The following is a 25,404-nucleotide window of genomic DNA, read 5'->3' on the forward strand; positions in this document are numbered from 1 at the left end:
AGTCTATGACAGATGGCCTTCCCATAATTCAGAGCTTTCTGGATAATGGGCTGAAAAGATATAGAAGAAAAAGGATTAATTATTTCTTAGTTAGGATCAAGTACAAGCTACTGTTTGAAAAAGTTGAAAAACATTTTTAAAAATTTGAATTATTTGGATAAAATTTAGTCTAAGGGAGATGGACTTCCCGTAATTTAGAGCTTTCTGGATAATGGGTTTCCGAATAACAGATCCCTTACCTGTATTTAGCCTTTTTTTTCAGACAGCTCTACATTTTGGAATTTCAGCAGCTATCTGGTCACAGCCAGGCATTGGTTTAAACGAGAGACTGGAAGATGAATTGGAGAGATAAGTTATAGAATGTACAAAAACAATAACATTTTACCCTACCAGAACAATCGTTTGTTGACTATTGACTGGGGTCAGCGACCCCCCCCCATTTGAAAGCTGAAAAGAGGCAGAAAAAAAATGCAAATCATTCAACTTGAAAAGTTGATAAGAATAAACCATTCTATAACATTCTAAAAGTGAATTACCCCTTTAAAAAGCATAAGAAAGCTTCAGTAGCACCAGAATGTGATTGCTCTTATATCTCATATATATATATATATCTCCCGTGATTAACCCTTTCATTATGGCGCCTGGCTCATTTTATTCCCCATGTTGCCATGGAAACAAACAAGCCGAATAGATCAAAAAGCCAGTCTAAGGTGCCCGTCCTCCAGTGTTTTTTACTTGTGTTCCATAGATTCATCGTTCCATGGCACTTAAAGGATTTCTACAAATGACTCAAGCGTCTTTTGTGTGTGATGACCATTAAGGTGATGTTGTACTACACCTCTCATCAGCACCATTCACCTGCTGGAAATTTTTATAACAATCAGTGTATTTTTGAAAAAAGGATTTCTGTAGTCTAATATTTTCTAGTTTTAGTAAATACAATACAAGAGAAATGATATTTCTCTTTACAAGTTAGAGGTATAGCTAGAAGTAGAGTAGCTGCCGGGTCCTGGTAAATAATCTTATTCAGTTCCCCTCCTTGGTTACCACCAGTGTTTTAATAAAACCCACCACTGTTCATCCATATACAGGTAAGAGACCTGTTATCTCGAATGCTCGGAGCCTGGGGTTTACCAGATAACAGATATTTCCATAACTTGGATCTTCTTACCTCAAGTCTACTAGAAAATCATTTACACATTAAGGGAGTTATTTATTAAAATCCAAATGTTAAAATCTCGAATTTTTAGAAGAAAAAAACCTTGAGTTTTTCGAGATTTATTATACCCTGATGCTGCAAAAAGCCTGAAAAATCCACCATCTCAGACCTGTCGAGGTCCTGTATAAGTCAATAGGGGAGACACCTATCTCAATTTGAAGTTTTCGTGGCCTGCCCTGGGTTTAGCCCGAAATCAGACTTTTTCTGGGATTTTCGGGCAAAAACTCCAAAAAATTGAACAATTCATAGAAAAATTAGAGCAATTCGGAAAAAAAAAACCTAAAAAATTAGAACGATTCGGGTTCTGCTCAATTTTATTGATTATTATATTGATTATTATTTATTAATAAATAAGCTAAAATCAGGAATGGGAGTTTGGTTTGTTTTTTTTTAAATAACATAAATTCGGATATAAGTAAAAAAGAAAACTAAATAAACCCATAAATACTATTTTATTATTACAGAGAAGAAGGAAATCATTTTTCAAAATTTGGAGCTTTCTGGATAACGGGTTTCTGTATAATGGATCCCATACCTGTACCAATAAAACCCTCAGCAGCATTATAAAATTGGGCTCAATGTGGTCTCAACCCCTGTGGGGACACCCTGGAGCAGGCTCTTGGAATTGGATGGTTTTCTTCTGATGCAGCTCGGCTCTGCTACTACACTCACAGTAGGAGGGGTGGGTGGAAACAATTGCCCCACGTGTCTTTTCATGAAATTTCAGGCTGAGTCAGTAACATCATCATAGAAGCTGAAGGGAAAACATAGCTATTCAGTCACCTCTTAAATAGGTTGTTCACCTTTGAGTTAACTTGTAGTATGTTGTAGAGAGTGATATTCTGAGACAATTTGCAATTGGTTTTCATTTTTTATTATTTGTGGCTTTTAAGCTATTTAGCTTTTTATTCAGCAGCTCTCCAATTTGCAATTTGCGCAATCTGGTTGCTGGGGTCCAAATTACCTTAGCAACCATGCAGTGATTTGAATAAGAGACTGGAATATGAATAGGAGAGGATCTGAATAGAAAGATGAGTAATAAAAAGTAGGGGCCCGTTTATTAAAACTTGAATTTATGTGGTCAGGGTTTTCAAGGGGAAAACTCGAATTTTTAATCGAAACCCCCCCTGAATTTTTAAAAAATTATCATACCCCAAAGCTGCTAAAAATCCAAATCTGAAAATACTCCATCTCAAACCTGTCGAGGTCATGTAGAAGTCAATGGCAGATGCCCCTGAAGTTGTTTCTGGATATGGGGATCTGCACAGGATAATGCGATAAAATGAGGGTTTTCAACCGATAATCCAAAAAAGTCGAGTTTTCTCCGAGAAAATCGAGAAAGTTGAGTTTTCGGAGTGTTAATTGTATGATACGAATTGACGCTCGATATTGTCACAACTTTTTGTCGCTCCTGTTTTTTTCTAAAAAAAATGATTGATAAATGAGTTCAATTCATGGAAGGGCAGGCCCGGATTTCTAAACTGGGCGCCCCTAGGCCGTCTCCCCTCATCGCCCCACCTCCCCTTCCCTTGTCCCCCTTCACCCCTTCCCTTCCGCCTCCCCTTCCTTGTCCCTCTTCCTTTGCGCACCTCCCGATCCCCGTCCGCCTCTCTCTTACCTTCCTTTCCCCTCCCTGTACAGGTCACCTTCCCCGTTACCCTCCCCTTCCAGTCCGAGTCATCCTCCGCTTGTGCCTTGACATATGCGCACATCTTGAATATGCGTATATATGCGCAACTTGTTGAATGCGGTTGGGCGGCATGCTGCCCCTGAATTCCTGCCGCCCTATGCCGGGCCTCTGTGGCCTTGTAACAAATCGGGGCCTGTGGAAGAGAATTTGGGCTACTGTTTTCGTAAAAAACTGACATTAATTTGAGTTTTACTAAATAACCCCCCAAATGTGTAGCCTTACAGAGCATTTTTTTAGATGGGGTCAGAAAAAGAAGGCAAATAATTAAAATATGACAAAAAAATAACAAAACAATTGAAACGTTTCCTAGAATTGACTATTCTATAACACCCTAAAACTTAACTTATAAATGGACAGCCCCTTTAATAATGTTATTATTTGACAAAGGGAAGATTTCATTGCCTTATTATGTTGTTGTTCTAGTTAAAAGCCTGGCAGTGCTGCATATTGTCCTGCTGTGAACTGTAACTGTCTCTATCTAAGCCAACACTCCTGCAGGTTATAGGAGTGTCGGACAATCCATTTGTGTTTTATTCAGTGTCATAACCTAAATAGACAATAAAAAGACAAGCTGAAGTGCTATTTATTATTAGGGTTAGTGTCAGTTATATCCAGCTCTCTGCACACTGTATGTATAAAGCATTGCTCTTTCCTTGGGCTGCAATGTAAGTGTAATGTAAAAACACCTGGGTTTAACTGGAAATGGAATCCAAGGTAGAGCTTTATGGTTCTTAAAATGTGATAATTGGGTTTAACTTGCACCGTGACGTGTTCCAGCCATTACACATGGGTTACACATGAAACTCACTGATCACATTTATATCACTTATATCCCCTAGGGGGCAGATTCACTAACGGGCCAATTTTCGCCAGCGTCAGCTTCGTACACATCACACCACTTCACCAGCTGCAAATACGCTACGAATACGCTTTATTCTCTAAAATGCAACATTTCGTCCCGGGCGTCTTTATTATAAATGGTGATGCAAATTTAAAGTTACCGGTTTATATAACACATGTCCAGGGAACCTTAATAAAGACAAGAGAGTTAATATAATACCCTACACATGAGCCCACTGTAACATGAATGTTCCATATGTTATAAAATGTCTGGAGAAAACCGCTTACCCAAAAATGTTCAGCGTTTTTGAACCTTAATGCATTTTCAGCACATAGAATATAATGTAAGTGACAGAAGATTGAGGAAGATCTAGCTGCTTTCTAGCACTTCGCCTGATCTGAAGTGGACTCTGCCGAAAGAGGTAACGTTCAATAAAATCCGCACTTTAGTGAATTTCCAGAGTAGGGATGTAGCGAACGTCGGAAAAAAAGTTCGCGAACATATTCGCGAACTTGCGCAAAAATGCGAGCGGTTCGCGAACGGTTCGCGAACCCCATAGACTTCAATGGGAAGGCGAACTTTAACATCTAGAAAAGACATTTCTGGCCAGAAAAATGATTTTAAAGGGTGCAACGACCTGGACAGTGGCATGCCAGAGGGGGATCAAGGGCAAAAATGTATCTGAAAAATCTGCCTGTGTGTGCTTGGAAGAGATAGTGTAGGGGGAGAGCTGTTAGTGATTTCAGGGACAGATGATAGTAAGTTTGCTGGCTAGTAATCTGCTTGATACTGCTCTGTATTGGAGGGACAGAAGTCTGCAGGGATTTGAGGGACATTTTAGCTTAGGTAGCTTTGCTGGCTAGTAATCTACTGTTCTCTTTAAACAACTGCCATACGTTGACCTTGTAGGCATTGTTTGCCCAGTTTTTTTGGACGCAGCCACTGAAGCACAGTTGCCATAAAAAATATGCCATATAAATGCTGAAAATAGTAATTTTTCGCCATACGTTGACCTTGTAGACATTGTTTGCCCAGTTTTTTTGGTTGCAGCCACTGAAGCACAGTTGCCAGAAAAAATATGCCATATAAATGCTGAAAATAGTCATTTTTTGCCATACGTTGACCTTGTAGGCATTGTTTGCCCAGTTTTTTTGGTCGCAGCCACTGAAGCACAGTTGCCAGAAAAAATATGCCATATAAATGCTGAAAATAGTAATTTTTTGCCATATACGTTGAGTCAACGTATGGCAAAAAATGACTATTTTCAGCATTTATATGGCATATTTTTTCTGGCCTCTGTGCTTCAGTGGCTGCGGCCAAAAAAACTGGGCAAACAATGCCTACAAGGTCAACGTCGTTGACCTTGTAGGCATTGTTTGCCCAGTTTTTTTGGCCGCAGCCACTGAAGCACAGAGGCCAGAAAAAATATGCCATATAAATGCTGAAAATAGTCATTTTTTTGGTCGCAGCCACTGAAGCACAGTTGCCAGAAAAATTATGCCATATAAATGCTGAAAATATGCATTTTTTTGGTTGCAGCCACTGAAGCACAGAGGCCAGAAAAATTATGCCATATAAATGCTGAAAATATGCATTTTTTTGGTTGCAGCCACTGAAGCACAGAGGCCAGAAAAATTATGCCATATAAATGCTGAAAATATGCATTTTTTTGGTCGCAGCCACTGAAGCACAGTTGCCAGAAAAATTATGCCATATAAATGCTGAAAATATGCATTTTTTTGGTTGCAGCCACTGAAGCACAGAGGCCAGAAAAATTATGCCATATAAATGCTGAAAATATAAATTTTTTTGGTTGCAGCCACTGAAGCACAGAGGCCAGAAAAATTATGCCATATAAATGCAGAAAATATGCATTTTTTTGGTCGCAGCCACTGAAGCACAGTTGCCAGAAAAATTATGCCATATAAATGCTGAAAATATAAATTTTTTTGGTTGCAGCCACTGAAGCACAGAGGCCAGAAAAATTATGCCATATAAATGCTGAAAATATGCATTTTTTTGGACGCAGCCACTGAAGCACAGTTGCCAGAAAAAATATGCCATATAAATGCTGAAAATAGTCATTTTTGACCTTGTAGACATTGTTTGCCCAGTTTTTTTGGTTGCAGCCACTGAAGCACAGAGGCCAGAAAAAATTAAACCAGTAGGGTTTGCACCCTAGTTTGTAACGGTGGCGGAGGGAGGAGGAGGACGCTAAAGGACAGCTGTGTGTGGAGTCATGAGGCTTGAAGAGAAGGACAGCTGCATAGAAGTCAGAACAAGTCTTCCGGCGTGCAGTAACCCTCCGAGATCCACCCCTCATTCATTTTAATAAAGGTCAGGTAATCGACACTTTTGTGACCTAGGCGAGTTCTCTTCTCAGTTACAATCCCTCCTGCTGCACTGAAGGTCCTTTCTGAGAGCACACTTGAGGCTGGGCAAGACAAGAGGTTCATGGCAAATTGTGACAGCTCTGGCCACAGATCAAGCCTGCGCACCCAGTAGTCCAGGGGTTCATCGCTCCTCAGAGTGTCGATATCTGCAGTTAATGCCAGGTAGTCCGCTACCTGCCGGTCGAGGCGTTCTTTGAGGGTGGATCCAGAAGGGTTGTGGCGCTGCCTTGGACAGAAAAACATTTGCATGTCTGACGTTACAGACTGGCCAAAGGGCTTTGTCCTTGCAGGTGTGCTCGTGGCAGGATTACTGGCACCTCTGCCCCTGGAATGTTGATGAGTTCCTGAAGTGACATCACCCTTAAAAGCATTGTACAACATGTTTTGCAGGCTGGTTTGTAAATGCCGCATCTTTTCGGACTTGTGGTATGTTGGCAACATTTCTGACACTTTATGCTTGTACCGAGGGTCTAGTAGCGTTGCGACCCAGTACAGGTCCTTCTCCTTAAGCCTCTTGATACGGGGGTCCTTCAACAGGCATGACAGCATGAAAGACCCCATTCTCACAAGGTTGGATGCAGAGCTATCCATCTCCGCTTCCTCATTATCAAGGACTGCATCATCCACGGTCTCCTCCCCCCAGCCACGTACAAGACCAGGGGTCCCCAAAAGGTCACCACTAGCCCCCTGGGAAGCCTGCTCCTGTTGGTCCTCCTCCTCCTCCTCCACAAAGCCACCTTCCTCCTCTGACTCCACTTCTGGCACCTCTCCCTGCGTTGCAGCAGGTGCCTGGGTTCGTTCTGGTGATTCCGACCAGAAATCGTGCGCTTCCAGCTCCTCGTCACGCTGGTCTACAGCCTCATCTGTCACTCGTCGCACGGCACGCTCCAGGAAGAAAGCGAAGGGTATTAGGTCGCTGATGGTGCCTTCGGTGCGACTGACCATATTTGTCACCTCTTCAAAAGGTCGCATGAGCCTGCAGGCATCGCGCATAAGCACCCAGTAACGGGGGAAAAAAATCCCCAGCTGTGCAGATCCAGTCCTACCACCCAGTTCAAAAAGGTACTCGTTGACGGCCCTTTGTTGTTGCAGCAGACGTTCCAACATAAGGAGCGTTGAATTCCAGCGAGTCTGGCTGTCAGAAATCAAACGCCTGACTGGCATGTTGTAGCGCTGCTGAATGTCAGCAAGGCGTGCCATGGCTGTGTAGGAACGTCTGAAATGGGCCGACACCTTTCTGGACTGGGTGAGAACGTCCTGGAATCCTGGGTACTTGGAGACAAAACGTTGGACTATTAAATTTAACACATGTGCCATGCAGGGCACATGTGTTAAATTGCCTAGTCTCAACGCTGCCAACAGATTGCTTCCATTGTCACACACCACTTTTCCGATCTGCATTTGGTGTGGGGTCAGCCACCGATCGGCCTGTGACTGCAGAGATGACAGGAGTACAGATCCGGTATGGTTTTTGCTTTCCAGGCACGTCATCCCCAAGACAGCATGACAACGGCGTACCTGGCACGTCGAATAGCCTAGGGGGAGCTGGGGGTGCACAGGTGTGGAGGAGGAGAAGGAGGACCCAGCAGCAGAGTAAGAAGAAGAAAGAGAGAGGTAGAGAGCGATGGAGGAGTAGAGGTGGTGGCAGAACCGCGTGCAATCCGTGGCGGTGACACCAACTCCACTGTTGTTGTTGAGCTACCCATTCCCTGCTTCCCAGCCATTACCAAGTTCACCCAGTGGGCAGTGTAGGTGACATACCTGCCCTGACCATGCTTGGAGGACCATGCGTCAGTAGTCATATGGACCTTTGGCCCAACACTAAGTGACAGAGATGCGGTAACTTGGCTCTGCACATGTTGGTACAGGTGTGGTATTCCCTTTTTAGAAAAAAAATTGCGGCTGGGTACCTTCCACTGCGGTGTCCCAATTGCTACAAATTTGCGGAAGGCCTCAGAGTCCACCAGCTGGTATGGTAAAAGCTGGCGGGCTAAGAGTGCAGACAAGCCAGCTGTCAGACGCCGGGCAAGGGGGTGACAGTCAGACATTGGCTTCTTACGCTCAAACATGGCCTTCACAGAAACTTGGCTGGTGGCAGATGACTGGGAATGGGAACAGGTGGTCAAGGTGGAAGGCGGAGTGGAGGGTGGTTCAGACGGGTCAAGGAGAGCAGAGGTAGAGCAGTAAGATGCTGGACCAGAAGGAGTGTGGCTTTTAGTTTGCCTGTTGCCTTTGAGGTGTTGCTCCCAAAGTGCTTTGTGCTTGCCGCTCATGTGCCTTCGCATAGAAGTTGTACCTATGTGGCTGTTGGGCTTACCAAGGCTCAGTTTCTGACTGCACTCATTGCAAATTACAATGCTTTTGTCAGAGGCACACACATTAAAAAAATCCCACACTGCTGACTTTTTGGAAGTGTGCGATCTGGCGGTAACAGTAGAAGTTGGCGGCATTGGCGGCAATGGCGGGTGCGTTGGCCGACTGAACACAGGTGCCGATACATGTTGTTGCCCTACTGATCCCTGCGGGCTGTCCTCCCTGCTTCTTCTAAGTCTTATTCTCCTACTGCCTCTCTGACTCTCCGTCTCTCCATCTGAACTACCCTCCTCTTGCTCTCTTCTACTAGGCACCCACAAAACATCAATCTCCTCATCATCATTCTCCTCAGATGCATCAATTTCTTCTGACACATCACAGAAGGAAGCAGCAGCGGGGACCTCCTCCTCATCACTCATTATGTCCATCTCTATCGTGTTCTCTGCCAGAATTAAATCTGGTGTAAGGTCCTCATCTCCTTCATCTTCTTCTGGCAATAATGGTTGCGCATTACTCAGTTCAAGAAACTCATGGGAAAATAACTCCTCTGACCCCAGTGAAGAAGGGGCACCGGTGGTGGAGGAAGTGTTACGTGGGGTGGCCATAGCAGTGGAGGATGAGGAGGATGTTGTGGTAAAGTTAGAAACGGTAGAGGATGGGGTGTGCTGTGTAAGCCAGTCAACTACCTCTTCAGCATTTTGGGAGTTCAGGGTCATTGGCTTTTTAAAACTGGGCAATTTGCTAGGGCCACAGGATTGCATAGCAGCACGGCCCCTAGCACGGCCTCTGCGTGGCGGCCTGCCTTTGCCTGGCATTATTTTTAAAAAAACAACAACAAAAACTCAGTTGGTTTTTCTGGAAACGATAATACACACAGCTAGATGGCGGGTTGAAGAAAACACTGTGCAAATAATGCCTACAAAGTCAACGTATACACTACTACAGCGGTGGATACGGATTACGTAAAATATATGAATGCTGCTTGAAAAAAAGTAACTCAAGTGGTTTTTCTAGAGACGATAATATTATCAATATTTAGACAAAATGTGAACAAGCTCACACAGCTAGATGGCGGGTTGAAGAAAACAGTGTGCAAATAATGCCTACAAGGTCAACGTATACACTACTACAGCGGTGGATACGGATTACGTAAAATATATGAATGCTGCTTGAAAAAAAGCAACTCAAGTGGTTTTTCTAGAGACGATAATATTATCAATATTTAGACAAAATGTGAACAAGCTCACACAGCTAGATGGCGGGTTGAAGAAAACAGTGTGCAAATAATGCCTACAAGGTCAACGTATACACTACTACAGCGGTGGATACGGATTACGTAAAATATATGTATGCTGCTTGAAAAAAAGTAACTCAAGTGGTTTTTCTAGAGACGATAATATTATCAATATTTAGACAAAATGTGAACAAGCTCACACAGCTAGATGGCGGGTTGAAGAAAACAGTGTGCAAATAATGCCTACAAGGTCAACGTATACACTACTACAGCGGTGGATACGGATTACGTAAAATATATGAATGCTGCTTGAAAAAAAGTAACTCAAGTGGTTTTTCTAGAGACGATAATATTATCAATATTTAGACAAAATGTGAACAAGCTCACACAGCTAGATGGCGGGTTGAAGAAAACAGTGTGCAAATAATGCCTACAAGGTCAACGTATACACTACTACAGCGGTGGATACGGATTACGTAAAATATATGAATGCTGCTTGAAAAAAAGCAACTCAAGTGGTTTTTCTAGAGACGATAATATTATCAATATTTAGACAAAATGTGAACAAGCTCACACAGCTAGATGGCGGGTTGAAGAAAACAGTGTGCAAATAATGCCTACAAGGTCAACGTATACACTACTACAGCGGTGGATACGGATTACGTAAAATATATGAATGCTGCTTGAAAAAAAGTAACTCAAGTGGTTTTTCTAGAGACGATAATATTATCAATATTTAGACAAAATGTGAACAAGCTCACACAGCTAGATGGCGGGTTGAAGAAAACAGTGTGCAAATAATGCCTACAAGGTCAACGTATACACTACTACAGCGGTGGATACGGATTACGTAAAATATATGAATGCTGCTTGAAAAAAAGTAACTCAAGTGGTTTTTCTAGAGACGATAATATTATCAATATTTAGACAAAATGTGAACAAGCTCACACAGCTAGAAGGCGGGTTGAAGAAAACAGTGTGCAAATAATGCCTACAAGGTCAACGTATACACTACTACAGCGGTGGATACGGATTACGTAAAATATATGAATGCTGCTTGAAAAAAAGTAACTCAAGTGGTTTTTCTAGAGACGATAATATTATCAATATTTAGACAAAATGTGAACAAGCTCACACAGCTAGATGGCGGGTTGAAGAAAACAGTGTGCAAATAATGCCTACAAGGTCAACGTATACACTACTACAGCGGTGGATACGGATTACGTAAAATATATTATGGCTGCTTGAAAAAAGTCACTCCGGTGTTTTTTCTGGAGACGGTAATATTATGGATATTTAGACAGAATGTGAACAAGGTCACACAGCTAGATGGCGGGTTGAAGAAAACAGTGTGCAAATAATGCCTACAAGGTCAACGTATACACTACTACAGCGGTGGATACGGATTACGTAAAATATATTATGGCTGCTTGAAAAAAGTCACTCCGGTGTTTTTTCTGGAGACGGTAATATTATGGATATTTAGACAGAATGTGAACAAGGTCACACAGCTAGATGGCGGGTTGAAGAAAACAGTGTGCAAATAATGCCTACAAGGTCAACGTATACACTACTACAGCGGTGGATACGGATTACGTAAAATATATGAATGCTGCTTGAAAAAAGTCACTCCGGTGTTTTTTCTGGAGACGGTAATATTATGGATATTTAGACAGAATGTGAACAAGGTCACACAGCTAGATGGCGGGTTGAAGAAAACAGTGTGCAAATAATGCCTACAAGGTCAACGTATACACTACTACAGCGGTGGATACGGATTACGTAAAATATATTATGGCTGCTTGAAAAAAGTCACTCCGGTGTTTTTTCTGGAGACGGTAATATTATGGATATTTAGACAGAATGTGAACAAGGTCACACAGCTAGATGGCAGTTGGTTGAATAACACACTGGGCAAAAAATGCCTACAAGGTCAACGTATACACTACTACAGCGGTGGATACGGATTACGTAAAATATATGAATGCTGCTTGAAAAAAGTCACTCCGGTGTTTTTTCTGGAGACGGTAATATTATGGATATTTAGACAGAATGTGAACAAGGTCACACAGCTAGATGGCGGGTTGAAGAAAACAGTGTGCAAATAATGCCTACAAGGTCAACGTATACACTACTACAGCGGTGGATACGGATTACGTAAAATATATTATGGCTGCTTGAAAAAAGTCACTCCGGTGTTTTTTCTGGAGACGGTAATATTATGGATATTTAGACAGAATGTGAACAAGGTCACACAGCTAGATGGCGGGTTGAAGAAAACAGTGTGCAAATAATGCCTACAAGGTCAACGTATACACTACTACAGCGGTGGATACGGATTACGTAAAATATATGAATGCTGCTTGAAAAAAGTCACTCCGGTGTTTTTTCTGGAGACGGTAATATTATGGATATTTAGACAGAATGTGAACAAGGTCACACAGCTAGATGGCGGGTTGAAGAAAACAGTGTGCAAATAATGCCTACAGGGCAAATAATGCCTAAAAGGTCAACTTATACACTACTACAGCGGTAGTAAAATAAAAAAAAGTAAAATAAAAAAAAATGAATATTAAAAAAAAAAATTAAAGTTGGTGCTGCTGAACTACTAGGAGCAGCAGATTAGCACACCAGTCCCACTCCCCAACACTGCTAGACTAATAGCACTGGGCTCTTATAGTAGTAGTAGTAGTAGTAGTAAAACAACAAAAAAATAAATAAAAGCAGTCCTTACAAGGACTACTGTTATTGCAGCAGTCAGCAGATGAGATCAGAAGCAGGACAGCTGCCCACTGCAGCTACATACAGAGCACTGCAGTAGAAGGTAGATTACTAGCCAGCAAAGCTACCTAAGCTTAAATGTCCCTCAAACCCCTGCAGACTTCTGTCCCTCCAATAACAGAGCAGTATCAAAACGATTACTAGCCAGCAAACTTTCAACTGTCCCTGAAATCACTAACAGGCAGCAGCTCTCTCCCTACACTATCTCTTCAGCACACACAGGCAGAGTGAAAAAACGCTGCAGGGCTTCGGTTTTTATAGGGAAGGGGAGTGGTCCAGGGGAGAGCTTCCTGATTGGCTGCCATGTACCTGCTGGTCTGGGGTGAGAGGGCAAAAAAAAGCGCCAACAATGGCGAACCCAAAATGGCGAACGTCGCGCGACGTTCGCGAACTTCCGGCGAGCGCGAACACCCGATGTTCGCGCGAACAAGTTCGCCGGCGAACAGTTCGCGACATCTCTATTCCAGAGTAACAATCGTTTGCCAGAGAGAAAAGTCACGAATGACCGCTAGCGAAGGTCCTGTTTGCTAGCGAATTGTCGCCTGTAAGTGAATTGGCAATGTCCCTGTGGGTGGCAACGCTAGTGAAAAGTCTCTAGTGTTAGCCACTTCGCCCGTTAGTAAATCTGCCCCGTGTTTATAAACACATACATGCAAGTAGTAACCTACCCCCTTAGATTTTAAGCTTCACAGAGTCTCCCTCTTTCTACTATTAATTTTAAAATAGACAGAAATCCTTATACAGGTATGGGACCTGTTATCCAGAATGCTCAGGAGCTGGGTTTTTTCCAGAGAACAGATCTTTCTGTAATTTGGATCTTCATACCTTAAGTCTACTAGAAAACCATGTAAACATTAAATAAACCCAATAGGCTGGTTGTGCTTCCAATAAGGATCAATTATATCTTAGTTGGGATCAAGTACAAGCTACTGTTTTATTATTACAGAGAAAAAGGAAATCATTTTTAGAAATTTGCATTATTTGGATAAAATGGAGTCTATGGGAGTCTACTGGTTTACAGATAACAGATCCTAACAAAAATAAACATATTTATTCCTTGTATTCATGCCTGGTAAGCCATGGACTGCCCACAGCTGTCATATAGGCACACACCGAAACTGTGTCTCTATTTTATGGCAGCACCGGTAACAATTAGCATTAACTAAGTGATTTCTTATTCAAGAGGAGAGCGTGTGTCTGCTGTTGGGTGGAGGGGTCACTTGTATGTACATGCATCTCAGAAGGGATCACTGAGCACTCAATGAAGTGCTGCAAGGCTTGGCAAACTCTCAACGACCCCCCTCCCCCCGACAATATTTGTGTGGCTCCTGTGCTTCCCTCAGTAATGACTCTGGGGAGTTTGGGAGTATGGGAACAATTTTTTATTGCACAAAGCTGACAGGGAGCAGCTGTGAGGGGAACCAAAGTGTTGATGAAAAAAATAGCAGTTCCGCCTTTAAATCCATGTTGGCCACATATCATTCAGTCTTTTAATGCGGTTTATCTTTTCATCGGGGGACGGCTGTGTGGGTATAAATGCTTCTGTTTCATTGCAGAGGTCAGCGGAGCACAAGCCTCACTCGTCAGTCAGTCTCTCTGAATTCTACAGGATGAAATGTTCAAGCAGATACAGCCGGTGTCTCATTAAAAGGAAATAATCTGAAAATGTTCCATAGATATATTTATTTGTTCATATAAAACTTAAATAATAATGTAATAAATGATGCAAGGTTTGCTGCAGGTCTTGTAATGCAACCAATCAGCAGCTATCGGTATCAGTTACTGCAGAGGTTCAAGGGTTACCCTGGCACAGGGCAAGAATTAGGGGTAGGCAGAAGAGGCACATGGCTAGGGCGCAATGAGGGGTCACCTGGCATGTACCTCTTCCTTTGGCTACCCCTTCTCTGAGCCTGTGTCCCCTCATTGCCGCTGGTACCCCGTGTATGCGAATGCATGCTCCTCCCCTCTCTGACTGCACAGCGCATGCGTGTGTCCTTACGCTGGTTCCCAAAATGGAAGGTGAGTAAGCTGGCCAGGTTGCCTAGGGCCCACTGCTGCCCTGGCTGTTCTTCATTAGGGATTTGATTGAATTAGGGTCCCACCAAGGAACCTGACATCCAGGGTCCATTCTCAGATCAATTAGAGGCGAAGTGGCCAACGCTAGCGTCAATTCACCAGAAATCACATCCGCAGGGACATCGCCAATTGACTAACAGGCGTCGAGGACAATTCGCTAGCAAACAAGACTGTCGCTAGCGTTCGTTCATACTCTATCACCAGGCTACTTTTCGTTTGGACAAACAGCCGTCACTCCGCAAATTCAGTAGAGTGTGAATTTTACTGAATGTTACCTCTTTCGCCAGAGTTTACTTCTCCACCTCAGACCAGGCGAACTGATAAAACGAAGCTACATCCTCTTCAATCTTATGTCAGTGACATCATATCCTGTATGCCGGAAATTCATTAAAGTTGTAAAAAAAAACACTGGCGAATTTTCTTTTTTTAAAATCTGGATTGCCTTCAAAAGTCCAAACTATTAAAGACTTATTTTACGTAATTTGAGGGGCATGCACCATTTATATAAGGGTGGGCTTGTGTGTAGGGCATTAGAGGATCTCTTCTGTCTTTATTATGACTCATTTGTTTTGAAAAGTGTTTCAAAAAGTGGCCACTTCAAACATTTGCACCAACATTTCAAAAATTTGCACCAACATCACTAATAAAGATGTCCATACAACTTTTAGGTACCCGCCCTATTCTAATTAAAATAAGCGCAAGAGTGCTAGCGAAGTTTGCTAGGCAGAAATTAACGCTAGCGAAAATTCGCTGTGAAATGCTCACACTGCCGAAGTAACGTTAGCAAAAATTCACCAGCGTTTGGCTGCTGAGATGCAACTCCACATTTTTTGAATTGGTTTAGTGGTAACGAATTTGCGACTGGCGAAGTTGTGTGGAGTGTGACGAAGCGGTCGTTGACGAAAATTCTCCCGTTAGTGAATCTTCCCCTTAGATGGAGACAGTTCCAAATGTGTGGAGGCTCATGGTTGAAATAAGAATGGGCTAATGGAAGTTTCCTAGACTTGGGTCCACTGGTTCTCTGTAAACAGTTTGGACTGAAATTCCAATAGCATTTCAAGCACATGGAGTCCCAAGCAGCCCAATAAACAGAGACTGTCTATCCCACCCCATCTGGCGTCTTGCTACAACTGCCAGTTTGGGCCTAGTAATAAAGACAAATTATATGACAATAGCAGAGATGCCAATTAACCCCATGCCATTAGGGTGATATGATCCAGTCCTGGGGTTTTTTTTTTATCAACAATTTTTGCAATTATACATTTTGTGCAATAAGTATAAGAGTAAGTAAAGTAAAGAAAGGAGAGAGGAGAGAGAGGTATTAGGAAGAGTCAGAGTGAGGAGGCTCGGCACATAATGTTTAATTCTTAAAACAACAATTAACTACATTAGTTAGATAGATCTGACCCTTTTTACTTTTCCATTTAGCTTTCAAAATATTGGTTGGCCCTGTTCCCAAGTTCCAAACTAATCAGAGTCCAGTTTTTCCGTGGAGGCTGCAAAAGTGTGCTCATACATTAGAATACGTTTAATTTCTGCATGGATGTCCTCCATTCCAGGGAGTGTCAGTCCTGGGACCCCATGGCCCGAATAGGGGCAATAGGGTCTTGACGGGGCCTAGGAGAGCAACTATCCCCGCCCCCTTTTTCTATTCCAGGGTTCTGATTGGCTGGTGGGTCCCGGGCAAGTGATCAGAGGCAGGAGCAGTAATACTTACCATTCGGCGCCGGGACATGGAGGTAGAAGGACGCAGCATCCCACCCTCCCTCCCTGTAAAATGTTGTTTTAGTCGCAGTTGCGGAGGGTACCTTTGCAAGGACCCCCAGGGGAAGTTAAAAGGGGGTATTTCATAGTGAGTGGAAGTAGCCTGGTAGGCCTGAGTCCTCATGGTACGGTAGGCAGCCCTGTTTAGGGCTTGGGAGAAATGGAACAGGAACCTATCTTGGCAGTTGGGGTACAGCCACCCCACCCCCATTCCTCTCTCCCCCGGGTGGGGGAATAATATGTTAAAGGTTTGTTATACAAACGGTTGTTAAAATGTTATACATGTTAATTATTTTATTACTGTGTTTAAATAAACAACTGCGGCCATCTCTTTCCAAACCAGTGGTGTGTATGTATTATTTGGGGTAGGAGGTTTGTGGTGGGGAGGCTGAAGGGAGAGGTACAGAATCAATGCTGCACCCGTCATGGATTTTTTTTAAAGACCCAATTCCTTTTTACACTAATGGTAATATAAAATAAGGTCTCAGAAATGCCCGGTGTGGATCATTCATTATCACCCTAATGACCTGGGCTTAGCTGACTTCTCTGCTATTGATACAGAGGGGCAGGATAGTGATAGCACTGACTGCACAGTAAGAAGGCTTGAAGCCAATAAAGTTAATGTCTATTTTATAATGTCTGCTATCACTGCACGAGCAAAGGTCCAAATTGTGCAAATATGTGCATGTGATGTATTATTATCCATAACTGAATTACAGTAAGTGATGCTATGTTTAACAGGGCTGCTTGGGTAGAGAGCAATTAGAAAGTGATTAATGGGGAACGACCCTACTACTTGTTAATGGGGCTCCGAGATAGCAAGTCCAGATGCGGTGACACTAACTGCTTAATTATTGACTTTAGATTGATTGCTTTTCCCTGCAGGCCTAAGGCACGAGCGCCTTTTGCTGTTCCTTGTCAGGAGATTTAATGTGGTGTTAACAAATTTATAAGCCAACACCAGTCCCCCCTCCCCGATTGCACCAGATGTTATATAATAAATTACCCTGCTCAATCCCAGAAGGAAAAGCCAATGATAAAAGAATCGCCAGATCCCTTTGTTCCTTTCATTAGTGGGTGGACACACTTGCTGGTTTATTTTTAACAATCTGTCCCCTTTAAAAATATCAGTTTAATTGCTCATTTTCTAAAGGAGGTGTTACATTACACCAGCACAACGTGCCATAGCAACCAATATGATACTGGCTTTCATTTTGTGATCGATCAAAAGTCGACTGGTTGTCCTAGCATTATGTTAGTAATCAAACCTTTAGTTTGGTGTAGACAGTGATAGTATGAGACTATGCGCATTTGGCTTTTATTGTGTTTGATTTCCTTATTTTGCCTATTTTCTATCTAACTATAGTGATCACTGACCCCCGCAACCAGACCGAGAACTAGTTCTTTGGCTAGTTTTCTAATATCTATTCAGTCTTCTTGTAGTCTGCCATTCACACCACTGTCTGGTTATTAGGGTAAATGTGGAGTTTACATACTGGACTGCAAAGCCACAGACCAAGGCGAATAACAGCAAACATAAGACTAACCATAGAATGATTTATAATACCATGTACGTCATTAGAAAATTCAAGTTGAGTTGTCCTTTTAACCTAAAGGCAGAGACACATGCGAAGATTCGGGAAGATTTAGTCGCCCGGCGACAAATTGCCTCTTCTTCGGGCAACTAATCTCCCCCAAAAGCCTTCCTGCCTAGAATCGAAATCGTCGGTAGGATGGCACTCGGAGCGCTTTGTTTTCCGAACAGGGTTGGACTGGTGGCCCCCAACCCTCAACCCTCTGCCGGGCCAGACCCCCTCTACCAATCCCAATCAATTTTAAAATAAAAAGTTTGTGACCTGTGGCGCTGGGCGCGGCGCGCAAGGTAGTGACGTCAGCGCGTGTGTTCGGCCGGCGCTGCAAAAGGGGAGGTGGTGAGGAGGGAAGGCAGGGGGGCCATAGGGGACCCTGGATGGCAGTCCCAGGGCCCCACCAGTCCAAAGTTGCCCAAAGTTTCCTCCGAGTGCCATCCCACCGCCAATTTAGATTCTAGCCGGCAAGAAGGCAGTTCAGGGAGATTAGTCCCCCGAAGAAGAGGTGATTTGTCGCCGGGCTACTAAATATTCCTGAATCTTCACGTTTGTATCTGCCTAAAACATAACTTACTGAATTAGGGGTCCTTGACTCAAAAAGTATGCAAAAGCGGGAGAAAATAACACCTGCAAAAGCAAAATGTAGATTTTGGGACCTGTAATTTTACAGTATGAAGCTTGGTTTTAAACCAAAGATCAAGATCCAGTTTATAAACATGTATGGGATCCATTATCCAGAAACCTGTTATCCCGAAAGATTCGAATTACAGAAAGGCCATCTCCCATGTACTCCATTGTATCCAAATAATCCAAATTCTGAAAAGTTATTTTCTTTTTCTCTATAATAATAAAACAGTAGCTTGTACTTGATCCCAACTAAAATATAATTAATCCTTAATGGAAGCTAAACCAGCCTATTAGTTTTATTTAATGCTTACATGATTTTCTATAAGGTATGAAGATCCAAATTACAGAAAGATCTGTCATCTGGAAAACCACCAGGTCCAGAGCATTCTGGATAACAGGTCCAAATACCTGTACTGGTCTTAAAAGAAGTGCTCACTTGGCCTTACAAAAAAGGGAAAAGTAGGTGGCGGGGTCCAATGGTACTGTTTTACCTTAGTAGTCAATTGGCCAAAACTGATCTGACTTATTTATTTTCATATTTCAGTTTTTTTCTAAACTTGACTGTGGTTTTTCTCTCTCGATTGCTACAATATTTACTGAAGAAAAACATAAATAGAAAAAACCTATTTCGTTAATTCCTGATCGGGTTGTTACATTCCTTTTCATGAATTTTAAGGTTTAAAAAAAATGCAAAAAAATGAAATAGCTTGCGCAGGTATGGAATCCGTTATACGGAAACCCATTATTCAGCAAGCTCCAAATTACGGAATGGCCATCTCCCATAAACTCCATTTTATCAAAATAACCCAATTTTTAAAAAATGATTTCATTTTTCTCTGAAATAATAAAACAGTAGCTTGTACTTGATCCAAACTAAGATATGATTAATCCTTATTGGAAGCAAAACCAGCCTATTGGGTTTATTTAATGTTTATATGATTTTCTAGTAGACTTAAGGAATAGAGATCAAAATTACAGAAACCCAAAGCCCCGAGCATTCTGGATAGCTGGTTGAAAACACACCTCTTTTGAGTACACTTTTTTTTTTGCCAAAATGCCATCTAATGACATACCTTCAGTAAAATAAATCTTGGTTTTCCTAAAGTATGAGGCTGTTCTTTTGATTTGTTGATCCTGGTCATATCAACTAAAAAAAAAAAACTGTTTTACAATTGAAAGACTGTAGGAGCCAATCATTGCATGTCAGAGAAGAGAACCAATCAGAAAAGGCCGCTGAACTCCTCTGACAATCAGTTAAAGGGTTCATGCTGAGCCATTACATTTCATTAGAAAACGGAAAGGAATAAAGGACACAGAGAATAATTCAATCACTCCAGTTCCTATGAGATAACATTGTTTACTGCAAAGCAACTTAACTGACAAACTCATAAACAGCAGTGGAAAATAACATTCTCAAAACTTAGAATTGTTATATAATTTATTATGTACAATTACTGCACATTTCCATGTTTAATTGTCCACTGCCATAACTCTTTCCAGAAACCCTACCCTTTTGTAGTATAAGGGCTTCATTGTCATTTCAGTGTGCATTGTTCAACGATGGCTTTATAACACCGATGTAATTCTATTTCAAGAGCACTGCTGTCACTCTTCTACATGAAGTGATGCAATACCATGACATACATGGAGCCCTCAAGTTTGCTGATGGGATTGTTAGCAGATCTTGAAGGTTGCTTAAAGCCTTTGGTCATGCGGTGGCCAGGCCTGCTCCTGAGAATAGAACTTATAATGGCCCACACCTAAACACTGCATGCAAACCATCACCTGTCTCTGCTGGATTTAGGTTTCTTCAAGAAGCGAAGAAACTCATAGAGCGATATCCAAGTCTCTTCTTTGGATAAGGTCTAGAAAGGCTTTGGCATGACACTAAGGTGTCTGGCATCCTATTCACAATTAAAATCTTGTTGTGGTTAAGAAATAAGCCAAACAGAATATCAATATCATGGACAATGAGGTAACTCTGAAATTCCATAGCAATGCACTTCTCAAGTTCTACCAGAAATGATGTTGCATACTGTTCATTGGCTTGGACCATTCATTTCCTGATAAAATAGCTTTATAAATACTTTCTGGCCTCAAAATAAAGGACAGTAGTGGGAGTTTTATCCTAAAGGATCAGTTTGGTTGTGATTATTTGGCTGATACATTAGATAGCTTTAAGAAGGGGTTGGATGGTGTTTCGCAAGTTATGGAATATAGCTCATAGCGCAAGTTATGGAATATAGCTCATAGTATGAGTTGATCCAGGAACTGGTCCAATTGCCAGGAAGTCAGGAAGGAATTTTTTCCCCCTCTGAGGCAAATTGGAGAGGCTTCAAATTAGGTGTTTTGCCTTCCTCTGGATCAACTAGCAGTTAGGCAGGTTTTAAATGGATTTAAAAGGTTGAACTTGATGGACGTTTGTCTTTTTTCAACCTAACTAACTATGTTACTATGTTATTGAGGGCAGAGGCTGATTTACTGTACTGGACACCTCTATAACTATAGCAGGGTCACAGTAACAATCAAGGTCGCATGTACTATAACCTTGTTAAGAATGAATGGGGCACTATGAAAGGGCATGGGATGGCTGTGAACCTTAACTGCGGTGAAATAAAATTACATTTAGTTACAATCTCAAATATTTGTAAAAGCCCCTTACCTGTTACTAATTTAGGATTGGAAATATGTTGTTTTAGTAGGGAAAATGTAATTTTCTTTTGTGTATGTGTTGTTTGCCAGTATGGTGGTGGAACTGTTCACACTGGATTAAAAAGACCAAGAAGTCTGGAGTGCAAAGAGGATAAATCAGTGGGCACTAAAGTAGGCAGCCAATTAAAGGCTTTACATATTCGTATTATCATTTCAAAAGGACATGCCATGACCGCACAATTTGCACAACAGTATGTTGAAGTGAGTTTAACCCAAAATGGAGACACATACCATGGATTATAAGGTTAACTCACCCGTGTTTCATCTTTACTCCAGGACAGAAATGTTAGACATGGTACATGGTGCACATCCTCCCAGTCAATGGCTGTCTGAGGCTGCTGGGTGTAGCTGAAGGCTGCTGGGAGTTGCACCGCTCAACAACTCATGCCTGGCATTTCTGTTTGTCACTAATTCTGTGAAACAGGCTTGTCTGGCACGGCAGAGTGGTGGAAAACATTTGCTAGGAGGAATGCTCTATATAGATATCTGGAAATATATATTTGTCATACAACTCTATTTAAAAAAAAATTAATATTGAAAACCAAGTGATGTAGAATTGATCATGCCCCATCCTCATGGATATTTTCTACACCGTATCCCTGGGAATCACGCAGTAATGTGTACATCTAACTCAATTCACTGTCAATGATAAACGCACCTTCTCATTTGTTATTGCTTACACACTTATACAAGTGATAGACTCTTATAACACACGTGCCTTTGCGGCATCTATACACGTAACAAGCAAATCACTGATACCAGAAACAGAATTGGCCAATGGAAATGTAAGGGCAGTCCAAGGAAGAGTAGGCACTGCTTTCAACCCCCCCCTTATGTATAATAAATGGAAAGGTACTTAAACAATAGAAAGGGTGCCATGTGATGATGTGGCTGAAAGTGGGGAGACACTGAAATACCAGTCACCTCTTCTTCCGTACTCGCCAGTCTTGCAGTTAGAGGTGAGACATTGATATTAATTTAATTATATTTTTTTGCTTTTAATTCTATTCATGATAAGTCTCTTTCAGCAACAGTCCCATATAAATAGGGGTCCTTTCCCTGGTCTTGGATGAATTCCTCTTTTTTCTCCCACTCAGCTGGCCAGCCACCATTCTGCTGGCTTGTGGTTTGGGTGGCACCATAGCTGCCATACCCTCCAAACGCTTGGGTTTGCTCTTCACTTTCATCCGCCAGCTCATCTTCATGGATGAAGCCACACTTTTCCTCACTGGTTTCTTCTGGTTCTGCCCATGGCTGCTTCTCTCCCGAGGCGAAGATCCCATAGAAAAGGACACCACCATAATGGACAAGGGAAGCAATCAGGAAGACATATTGCCATTCCTCACGGGTCTGTAATCAAAGGTTGGTTAGGGTTAGATGAAGGGAAAAGCCTTGCTATTTATACAGTTAAACCATAAAAAATGCATGTAAATACAATAGCTATTCTGAAAATATAACTGTATGTGATATTTCAATATAGATTTAAGGCATAGTAGTAACAGACCCAGCATAAATCTTAGTTAACGTAGTCCTATTGCCCGCCTTACCTTGTGCTTTGTCATGGCTCCTACAATCAGTGGGCACACCATTCCTGATAAAGTTCCGACTCCATTGGAAATACCCATGAGGATGCTGGCATAGCGGGGGGCAATATCCAGGTGATTCACATTGAACCCTAAGATAATTACGAGACAAGGAAAACAGAACACAATACACATCAGATTAGAACTCTAACTGCTGCCCAAACCACTATAAGACTAAATACATCTTCATTTCCATTGTAATCAATCTGAACCATCGTCAAAATGTTGAACTTCAACAGTGTTCAGATTTCTCAATTATATCTTTGCAAGTTTGCACAGTAGGATGTAAAAGTCATCACAAAACCCAGAGGGCCAACATATTGCTGCAGGAGCAGGTCATGGGTCAAACATTGAACCAAGCCAGTTCGAGATTCTAATGAACCTATAATTCCCTGTCCTCTCCAGTGACATAATCACTAGTAAGACAGCCTTTACCTGACTAGAGAGGGCAGTTTGTGTGCAGGTTCTCAAATCCTCTCTCACCCTTGACCTGAGTTGACTTTGGTTTGAAAAGGGGTGGCATATGTTAAAAAATGTACATTCCTGTGCATCACTTATAGACACAGTCTACACTTCATGAATCATCTGCCTTCTTTAGTAATAACAGGGGAGATAAAAAGTCATATTATCTACAGTCAGGGTCGGACTGGCTCGGCGAAAAAAAACAGGTGGGCCACTGTCTCTTGTGGGCCCCACCAGTCCAGATCCGCTTCCTGCAGAATCTCCCTGCCGTGACCTTTACCATATGCGTGGTTTTGAGGGGGGCCCAGCTCAGCAAGGGACCCAGAGGGGGGGCCCGGATAAGCAGGGGACACGGAGAGGTGGCCCTGCGACAGCATCCCTGTGGGTCAGACCCTGTCTACAGTAGTTCGCTGCTGCTCTGAGATATCTTCATATGATACCCCATGAATGCTAAGTAGGGAAAATGTTTTGTAAACATAAGAAAACTGAAATTGCCCATTTGATTTTCCTAATTTATAGTTGATTTTTTCAAAGAGAGTTATTTTGTGAGGCTTCAAAAGAATTCCACAAAATGCAGATAAAAATGCAGAGAACAGTCTGTGGTTCTTGGGAAATCAAAGAATGGCCATAGTATATCTTATTCTGAGAACCATTATACACTATATTCTAGATGAGTGTTCCCCAACCAGTGGCTCGCCATTCCCTTGGATGTTGCTTCTAGGGGCCTCAAAGCAGGTGCTTATTTTTTAATTCCAGGTTTGGAATTTGGTTCATGCTTGTGTTGATTCCCAACTCTTTTTACATTTGAATGTGGTTCATGGGGAAAACAAAGGTTTGGGACCCCCATTCTAGATTATGAAGCATCAGTAACACTTTTATCATTTCATGAAATCTGTACCTCAAAATTCAGACCTATAAATGAACAATTTTAGACATTGGCACCCCTTTTGGCATCATGTCTCTATTATTTCAATGAAACTATGATGTGCTTATAATAAGTGCAAACCATTATCATACTCAGAAAGAAAAGACTCACCTGATATGGCAAAACCACTGAATCCCACGGCCAAAACCAGGAAGGAGATGGCAACGCCTCTTGAATGTGAATAACCCACAACTAACAGAAGTGTAGCTTCCATGCCAAACCCTTGAATACAAAAAGGAATAATCATCACAACAGGATCCCAGTTGAACATTAAACGTTATATTGTTCCAATAGTCAAATTCACTTCTGGTATAATTTCTTCTTGGTGCCAAATCTACCAACATTCTGTGTGCTCCACTTCTTTAGCACTTCCCGATTCCTGAACCATTCCTTTTCCATGCTATAGTTACTGTCATTTGTAGCAATAGATTGGCCAAATGGTTAAATCGTACCTGACTTTAAGAGAGATGAGTGAAAACAACTTATTTCTGAATCTGAGCTTGACCATATTCAGCTTTTCCTGACTGCACCAAAGTCTGAATTAGAATTTATACAGAGATGCTATTTCAGCCTCCCATGTAAAACTGCACTGCATATACAAGTATTAATGTATATCTGTACTTGGCACACAACCAGCACAAGATACAACCCCATTTAAAGGAGAAGGAAAGCTCCAAGACAGTTTATTGCCAACAGATTAGCCACAATAGTGCAAGCTAGAATGCTTTACCATTCCTGAGTAAACAGCTCTAGACACTGTCTCTGTTTGTTTAGGATAGAAGCTACCATATAAGCTTGGTGTGACATCACTTCCTGCCTGAGTCTCTCCCTGCTCACTAACAGCTCTGAGCTCAGATTACAGCAGGGATGGGAGGAGGGAGGGGGAGCGGAGCAAACTGAGCATGCTCAAGCCCAAGCCCTGGTTGTTTAAGCTGAAAACAGGAAGTCTGATACAGAAGCCCATGAGTACACAATAAAAGGAAAGAAACGCTGTGTTTCTTTTGACAGAGGACTCAGAGCAGCATTACTTTGAGGCTTTACTGGTGTATTTATATAGACCTTTCTGATAAAGCTTACTTTATTTTAGCCTTTCCTTCTCCTTTAAAGGCAACATAATTCTGTGAGATACTTCATATGCTGGTTCCCTATACTGTAGGTTGGTTGGGGGAAATAACACGTCCAGTTATTTCTTTCC

At 42.0% G+C, this 25,404-nt stretch overlaps 1 protein-coding gene across 1 annotated transcript in view; it reads right to left on the reverse strand.

Annotated features, from left to right (window-relative positions):
• Positions 1-21,757: 21,757 nt before the first annotated feature.
• The window catches only part of slc17a7.L (solute carrier family 17 (vesicular glutamate transporter), member 7 L homeolog), a 50,258-nt gene continuing 46,611 nt past the window's right edge, over positions 21,758-25,404 (reverse strand). Inside the window, 3 exon segments of the mRNA NM_001089635.1 lie at positions 21,758-22,589; positions 22,787-22,914; positions 24,321-24,431. Coding sequence (NP_001083104.1) covers positions 22,248-22,589; positions 22,787-22,914; positions 24,321-24,431 — 581 coding nt within the window. The 3' untranslated portion in view covers positions 21,758-22,247.

This window comes from Xenopus laevis, chromosome 7L (genome assembly GCF_017654675.1).
Source record: "Xenopus laevis strain J_2021 chromosome 7L, Xenopus_laevis_v10.1, whole genome shotgun sequence".
Classification (NCBI taxonomy): domain Eukaryota; kingdom Metazoa; phylum Chordata; class Amphibia; order Anura; family Pipidae; genus Xenopus; species Xenopus laevis.